Genomic DNA, 9,367 nt, shown 5'->3' with positions numbered 1-9,367 from the left:
CCATGCATTACATTAACTTATCTTTTTACTGAAACGGACTTCACTACACTAGGATTAATTCTCCAATAACCACTTGAACAGAAAACACAGTAGCACTAGAGTTAAACAACTTCTTGCAGAGTAGATCACTCCATCAAGCTTGGAGATTGCAAGTTGGACTGAAAAAGTAAAGAGTTTAGCTAGAAGATGATACATGGATTATTGCAAATGAGCTAGAAGTTCAAAGATGGAGTGCGGAACACGACACTGAACAGACTCTCAGTCTTCAAAAATCGAAATACTATTGCATAAAAGGCCTCCAATAACTTCTTATCATTCTTTCCCGATTGAAAATGCATAGATAACGAGCGAAGGAAACGAATCAAGAAAAATTAGAAATGCGTATTAGGCGTCGCCCCCCCTCTAAAAAAATAAAAAACTATTATCTTTAGGTGGTTGGCCCCTAGCAGAATTAAACACATTGTGTAGATGTGTTATTTAGAAATTTTCCCTCCCACCCCCCCCAGCCCCCAGAATTAAGGCTGGTTCCGCCCCTGCTCTCTCTCTCTCTCTCTCTAAAATGGAACATACATAAAAATTAATTTAATATTCAAGATCAATTAATGTAATTTTACAACTTATGAGTAACTCACCACCTTTTCTTCTCAAGATATTTTATCGTTATTCATTATAGATAATCAGCCAATTAAAGCATGCTAACTTAGTATGATTGGATATTATATTAATTAAGATTCAATATTTCTCCCCCTCTTAATACTAAATTAACAAACATAAGAATCTTAAGGTGTTAATTGAAGAAGATGATCTTTTTGTGTTACTCACTTTTTTCTCTAAACTATAAACTATCTCTAAAGTTTTTTAAATGATAGAGGCTCTTTCTCTAGTATAGTTTAATTTGAGCTTTCATATATCTATTTATATTAATAGCCTTTGACATTTAAGGGACCACCGGTTTATAGGTTTTATTTTTATTTTTTTTGTAGCTCATCTGAGCATTAGAAAGCTGGAAGACCCTTCTAAGGATCTTTGTAACCGTATTTTTATTATCAACGTATAGGCCCCTCAGTGGGTTTTAATAAAAAAATATATTAATAGCCTTTGACATACATTTGTAACAATAAAAATATTAATATAACTAAAAATTTTTATTAGTTGATTGTACTTTATGATCTAAATCATACAGTACGATCAGTTTAATTTTGATTTTACTAGCTTTGAGATAATAATGTGATGAATTAATTTTAAAATAAAAAAAATATATTATATAATATCATGAACATCATATAATATGATTACGCTTAATTAATACAAATTGAGTGTGTAAATTTAATTTAATTAGTAAAGTATATCATACAATACGATATTTACAATATATATATTGCGAGTGTAATATTCGTGATGGTAGAGAGATATAAGGTTAAGCATATTAGTTTTGTACAAAGATCCAGCACACACACATATATAAAAGAGAGGGGGATGTAAGAGTCATAAGAGACAACATAATTTTTATGTGAAAATCCTTAAAATGGGAAAAATCATGGGACTTTGCCTTGTTAAAATGATTATACTAATGTTTGTTATTGGTTATAAAGGATGTCCTTTCCTCGGGGGGGAATGCATTGACATGTGTAAAGATACATCATGTAGAGCATATAACATGGTTGACATAAAAAAAAAAAAAAAATCTAATGCATGAGAGTTGTTCTCAAGAGAACAGTTGCCTCTATATTTAGTCAGTAGAAAAATAGTTGGGCAATAGAGGTCAAAGGGACTGTGGTCAGGGGGTGATGGAGGTTACAGGGACCATAGTCAGTGGGCGATAGAGGTTATAAGGACCATAGTCTATTGGCCAATATGATCCAAGTGAATATAGTAGGGAAACGAAGGTCATAAGGATCGTAGTCGGGCAATTGATGTCGAGGAGTCCAATTTTGACTAACAGAGATTAACGAGACTGTAGTTAGAGGATGATGAATATTGGAGGAGTCATAGTTGGGTGATAGTGGTGAGAGTGTTATAGTTTGCAGACGACGAAGGTTGGAGGGATCGTAGTCGGGCAACGGTTGTCTTAGAACCATAATTGACGAGCGATAGAGATAGTACAAATACTCAACAATGGCGGCCATATAGAGATTCAATGATGATGCTCAGTTAGAGGTTAAGCAGTGGTGGATAGGTTGCAAGAATTCTCCGACAGTGATAGACGGTGAAGGTCAGAGGGATAGATGTCAGCCAACTAAGGTTGAAGGGATCATCGTTTGGTGATAGAGATCAAATGGACCATAGTATAGTGACAGAGAAGAAAAGAACCATAGTTAGGTGATAGAGATTAAAGGGGCCATTATTGGGTAACGACATAGGTCTATAAGATTGTAATCAATTGGTGATGGAGGTCTGAGGGATAGTAATTAAATGACGGTGGGTTTAGGACCAAATTTGATAGGTGATGGTGGTTTGAGGACTATATTTTGCAAACCGATTGTGGTTAAAGGGACCGTAGTTGGGTGAATGTGGTTGGATGGACCATAGTTAGCGGGCGATGGAGGTTGAGTGATGACTCGACGATTAATGCACTAAAGCTTCCAAATATGCTTTAAGCCTTTGATTTGAGCATATTTGTGCTTAGATACGACCGATTTTGGTGTCGTCGGGCTCATCTCGTTGAGACATTTAGTTTGACTATAAGTTTGCTGAGATTGGAGTTTAGATTATCCCGAACTTAAATTCAAAAAATTCCTAATTAAAAAATGCATCAAGATTCGTGCTATGCTAGGGTGATTTTTGGTGATATATCAATAACATATCATGCAGTGCAATATGCCTTATGTAATATGATTTAAGAACCAATTTTTATTTATTACATTATCATGTCATTTTAATAAATTTGTTTAAGTTTAATCTGAAATCAATCCTATTTGTACGATACGATCGACATATAGTATGATAAATTTAAATTTTTTTGTTACTTGTTGATCGTATAATATAAATTAAATAGAATAATATGATCAAATGTGACAATCCTAATTTTACTCAATGATTGATTAAATCAATTTTAACTTTAATTATGTGTGTTGGTCATCTCAATATCTTTAATATTTAAAAGGGAAATTTACCTACATACCACTTTATAACATTCTATTTACATATCTAACACCCAAAACTTTAATATTACATAAATACCACTCTATACTATTTTAATATCAAATATACCACTCATATTTTCTTCCTACCACTCATATATTTAAATCCCCCTAATATTTAATGTTTTACTTTATCTTAAACTATTTTTCTATGAGTTTATTCCTTCTTGTTTTGAGGAAGGAGTTGAATTTTAAAAGTGATTAATTTTACTAATTCACTATTTGATGTTTTAGGTTTCATTGAAGAACCTTTCTTACTATTTTATGAAATAGAATTTTAGTAAAAAAAATTTATTCAAAAAATTTTGGTACCAAAAATTTGATACATAAAGTTGTAAGAAAGCTGTCCCAAATGAAGCATTACAGTTCGTTTGGAACAACTTTCTTACTGTTTTCTAAATCAACTTTTTAGAACACATAATTTTTTTTTATTAAAAACTATTTTATAAAACAGCAAGAAAGTTATCCTAAATGAAGCCTTAGCTTCGCTAATGTTATATTCTTGAATTTTTAGGACGATTTGCGGTTTCTTCTTCAACTCCATATTATTTTTTACTCATCTTTTTTTTCAAGAGAAATTAAGGAGCCAACTAATAGAAGAATACATTAAGAAGAGAAATATTTAGATTTAGATATAATACTAATTTTAACATCTTAGGCAAACACCTAAAAACTTGTTAACATTTTGAACATATGATTAGGGCTGTCAAAATCGGGTCACGGGTCGTGTTCGGGTCGAACCCGAATTGACCCGAACCTAAACGGGTCAACCTGAACCCGACCCGTTTATAGAAACGGGTCAGTATTTAGGACCCGAACCCGACCCGAGCCGGGTTCGGGTCATCCCAGATTGACCCGTCGACCCGTTTACAAGTGAGAGGATATGCAGGCATGTGGCACAGGTAAACCAATCCAGTAAGACAGTAGTCACAGCAGCACATGTAAACCAATCCACCAAGAGAGCAAATAATATAATCCAAAACATAATGGCCCCAAACAAATGAGGTCATCCTTCGCCGTTTCTTAGTAACTGCCCCCTCATTACATAGCTCGTTAGACGGCTCTACCACATTTTCAGAAGTCCGAACTTCTTCATTTTCATCAATAGATAAATTCTCAGGAATGATGTTGGAATCCTCCATCTAACCAAAACAATAAAAAATATTACAAATTTACATTACTAATTCTAACTTCTTTGTTTATTTTCTTCTTTAAAAAATAGACATAAAACATCTAGACTTTAGCTCAACTAATTCTTCCCCAAATGCCTAAGAACAACTTCTCCAAGAACTAAGAATAACAACATAACTGCCAATTGCCAAATACAAATGTGACAGCATAACATACCCTCTAAAATAAAAAAATCGCTTCAAAACCAGATGCTCAACAACAACTGCATTAACTAAACAGAAAAACCAACACAAATTGAACAGAAAAATCAGCACGTCGAGCTTGACTTGGCTCGTTTGCACACCTACTGCGATAGATTAAATCCCATCATGGACTGAACAGAAAACCCATCATGGACTGAACAGAAAACCCTTCTAAAAATATATTTAACTGAACAGCACCTCTTCAACTATTCGGCCAAAAACATCCCCAAAACCGAAAGCATGCCAATCCACAAATGCATGCCAAAATTTACCAAATCTTCAAAAAAACCGATATAATATTCGACATAAAAGCAAATCAGCAAGACAAAAATAAATCGGACAAACCCTAAATAGCTATACCCAAAAACTTTTCACGAAACTTCGGAATATTTTGATCAATCAGCAATAAAAAAAAACCACCATCTACTGTGCTCACAGATCAAGCTTCTAAAAGGAGAAAATAGAAAAAAGATAAGAAATACAAATAGCGATCGATGTAGATGTTCGTGTTGAGCCAAATGAGATGTGCACGATGAACACCATGTACCCTACGCACCAACAAGACAACAATGTGCAAGAGAAGGAGAAGAGAGGAAACCGTCGATAGAGCGAGGAGATCCGGAGAGAAGAAACAGAAACCCTAGACGAAGCAGCGAAGAAGAGGAGGCGGATGCGAAATGCGGCCCTATGGAGCCCTAACACCAATTAAGGCATCGCGCGAAAATTAATACAGCGCGGGTCGAAATGGGTTGCTATCGGGTTGTCGTGTCAACCCGGACCAGACCCGAAAGTTGAACCGGGTCAATTTACTAAACCCGAACCCGACCCGTTTTGAGATCGGGTCGGGTCAGACCCGAAATTTTTGGGTCGGGTTCAGGTCGGGTTTTTGTGTCGTGTCAATTATTGACACCCCTACATACGATTATATCTTTCCTAATGAATGAAAGATAATAACTATTTTGATGAATCTAATGCACGCATCAGATTTTTTTTACTAGTTTTTATGTGAAATATCTCATGATAATGCATAAATAAATAAATATGGGATTATTTCACTTCATTAGTTCCCCCTTATTTATTATGCAAATCATATCACAAATCTCTTTATCTACTTTTGCATGTGGAAGTAAATGTACAAAAAAATAGTTTAAATGTTTTAAATTTATAGTTATGATAAATTACATTCTTCTCGTGTTCACATCAATAAACTCATCATTCACATTTTTGGTTGACTTAGGCTTCTTTTGGGACGGCTTTCTTACTGCTTCTTAAAGCAGTTTTTTGTAATACAAAAGTTTTAATTTTTGTACAAAAAATTAACTTTAAGAAGTTATAAAAAAGCCGTCACAAATGAAGCCTAAGAGTAACCTACTTGTATCATATTTTAAATATAATAATAAATAAATTAAATAAGCATATGCATTATAGTTTCTAAGGATTCATTTAAGATAGCTTTCTTACTGCTTTCTAAGGCTTCATTTGGGGTGACTTTTTAATGCTTCGGAAAGCAGAAAAATAATCTCCCCAAATGAAGTATAAAGCTATTTTTAATCAGAAAAATTTTAAATTTTAAAATAATTTGCATTAAAAATTTGTTTTATAAAGTGGTAAGAAATCTGTATCAAATGAAACCTAAAAATCAAATAGAATATTATCAATAATGGGGATTGGGTGATACAATACCCATTCGGTTGAACCATTGTAATCAAATTGGCCATAATAATTTATTTATTTTTTGCTTCTAAACCCTTAAAACCAAAAAAAAAATCACTAATATTAATTAAATGTTATGACACAATAAGTGGAGGGGTGAATTTATCTTTTCTTAAAATCAATTTAAGCTCAATTTAGCAATAAATCTCTCTCTCTCTCTCTAAAATAGGAACATACATGAAAATTAATTTAACATTCAAGATCAATTAATATAATTTTACAACTTATGGGTAACTCACCACCAAGTTATTCATCATAGATAATCAGCCAATTAAAGCATGCTAACTTAGTATGATTGGATATTATATTAATTAAGATTCAATATCTCTCTCCCTCTTAATACTAAATTAACAAACATAAGAATCTTAAGGTGTTAAATGAAGAAGATGATCTTTATGTGTTACTCATTTTTTTCTCTAAACTATAAACTATCTCTAAAGTTTTTTAAATGATAGAGGGTCTTTCTCTAGTATAGTTTAATTTGAGCTTTCATATATTTATTTATATCAATAGCCTTTGACATACATTTGTAGCAATAAGGATATTAATATAAGTAAAAATTTTGATTAGTTGATTGTACTATATGATCTAGATCATTCAATACGATCAATTTAATTTTGATTTTACTAGCTTTGAGATAATAATGTGATGTATTAATTTTAAAATAAAAAAATAGATTATATAATATCATGAATCAATTATGACAATCCTAATTTTACTCAATGATTGATTAAATCAATTTTAACTTTAATTATGTGTGTTGGTCATCTCAATATCTTTAATATTTAAAAATGTGATATAAATGAATTTTGTATCTTGAAGTTTTTATCTTCATTTCATTCGAGCTAGCTCGAGCTAATCGGATAATTTACTTGGAGTTAAAAATGTTTGAATTTTTTTTTTCTTTTTTACAGTTATTGAACCCTTTCAACCTCTACCTAAGGTAAATTAGTTAATACATGCACTAATCTAAATGACAATATTTGCTCATATTAAATCATTTTTATGAAAAGTTTTTAAAAAATTATTATATGATTATTTAGGCAATTTGACCCACTCCATCTATTTTTTAGTCCTTATTATATAGATTTGTAGGCAAGTGCGCCCACCCCCTTTGATCCCGACATATCTACAAAACGTATAATGATCAAGGATATGAATAAATAGGGGTCGAGCCGACTTCAAGACAAAAAAAAAAAAAAAAACAAAACAAAAAAAAAAAAAAAAAAAAAAACTACACATTTTTCCCCCCTCTGAAAAATTAGGGGTGTCAATTTCGGGTCACGGGTCGGGTCGAACCCGAAACTGACCTGACACTATTTGGGTTCGGGTCAACCTGACCCGTTTTTGTAAACGGGTCGATTTTCTGGACCGAACCCGACCCGCTTCAGGTTCAGGTCAACCCGACCCGACCAGCTTGGGGTTCAGACATTCGGCATTTTCCGCACATGCGGCGACTCGTGGGAGACCGCAGCTGGAGACGGTAGCGGCAGCCGGCAGTGTAGGAAATGTAGGGAAGGCATGGGGCGGCGACGTGGCTCAGGCTGTCGGGCAGGCAACGCGCATCACGCGAGTTGGCAACCGCGACGCGACTCAGTCTCGGACAAGCTACGCGCGATCAAGTGGGGCATCCAGGTCATTTCTGGGTTTCCGGGTCAACCCGAACCTGATCCAGCTTTGCAAACAGGTCAATTTTTTGGACCCGACCCGCTTCGGGTTCGGGTCAACAAAATTAAAGCTTATATATATATAGGGGTATCTATCTGCTGCTACTCCAAAGGGAGCGCTTGGCGGCATAACTAATCCCTCAGCGGAACCCAACGAGACCACCCACCAGCAACGGGCCCACACTTGCTTTGCCCGACTGAAAAGGCGAGGCCGTAGTAGAAGTGGTTCGAACTCAGGATAGAGGTTCCCAACCGTACTCACTTGCCAACCACCCTAAGCATAAAATCATAGGCAAAACAAAAGAGAAATCGGAGTTGTCATCAAACAGCTTAAATTCTGCCATCAAACTGCCCCTTTATTTTAATGATGGGAAAAACCTACTTAGAATTTTAAGCATGTTGATGAACTTTCTTGCTTGGTGATTCTATCCGTTTTGCGTGGGAAGCCAATTTACTGTACGCAAGCAGGACACGTCTTCCCGTTGTCCACATGGTTTCATCCGTTTGACTCAATCCAAGTCAACTTCATTATATTTCTTCTCCGTTCTACGAGAAATTATTACGTGCAGAATCCGGACGAATTCGTCCGAACTTCAATAAGAAAGGATCACATCATTGTATGCAGTATGTGTATTAATACATACACTATGTATAAAGTTGCACACAGTGTGTATTGATAATATGATCGTCTTTTATTGAAGTCTAACCACGAGCTGTATCCAAACTCCGCACGTAATATTTTCTCCTGCTATATATATAATCTTCTCTTGTTTCCTTAGTTTTTCTGTTTGGCGAAGCAAGGCCTTGGAATCCCTCAATGACTAAAGCACTCAAACGTGCATGTGGGCGGCTGGGAGCAGGTTTTTTTTTAAAAAAATTATTGTGAGAATTATAAATTTTATTTTGAAAAATCAAAGCACTTGACACATAAGAAATCTGATTATAAAAATATCAAAATCTGGAAAAAAAAAAAAACTTTGAAAGTAAGTAAAAATATAATCTGTAAAAAAAGAAAAAAAAAATGAAGAAACTGTTACCAACAGACTCTTAGGGGCTGTTGGGTAGCAGGATTTAGGCCGGATTTGCGGCAGATTTGAGCGATAGCCACACAAACAGCCTAAAATGCAAAACCAAATCTCACGGCAAATGAAAGCCGGTGTAGACAGAAAATTCCGTCTTTTCCTACTAAATCCTGGATTTTCAAAATCTTTTTTTTTTTCCGGATTTACAAAATTCATTGACTCTAGAAGAAGACTCCGCTCGTTAAGTCCGCTCTATAGCCAAACTGTCACACAAAATTTATCATGAATGTTATCAAAAAATTTTCAAAATTTACGAAATCTGAATTTAGCGGATTTATGAAATCATACTTAAATCAAATCCTGGGTGCTACCAAACAACCCCATAGAGTTGAACATGAGCTATTCATGAACATAAAGTTCACAACTTGAAAGTAATACGGTTAATAAAGTAA

At 34.4% G+C, this 9,367-nt stretch overlaps 1 protein-coding gene across 1 annotated transcript in view; it reads left to right on the top strand.

The window, feature by feature from the left end:
- The window catches only part of LOC110111080, a 13,725-nt gene that overhangs the window by 2,860 nt on the left and 1,498 nt on the right, over positions 1-9,367 (top strand). The window contains exon 2 of the mRNA XM_028694406.1: positions 7,618-7,913. Coding sequence (XP_028550239.1) covers positions 7,618-7,913 — 296 coding nt within the window. The remainder of the gene's footprint in view (positions 1-7,617; positions 7,914-9,367) is intronic.

The sequence above is a fragment of the Dendrobium catenatum genome, unplaced genomic scaffold (genome assembly GCF_001605985.2).
Source record: "Dendrobium catenatum unplaced genomic scaffold, ASM160598v2 fragScaff_scaffold_483, whole genome shotgun sequence".
NCBI classification, from domain to species: domain Eukaryota; kingdom Viridiplantae; phylum Streptophyta; class Magnoliopsida; order Asparagales; family Orchidaceae; genus Dendrobium; species Dendrobium catenatum.
The sequence above is the reverse complement of the archived record's forward strand: the minus strand, read 5'-3'. Positions and strand labels throughout refer to the sequence as shown.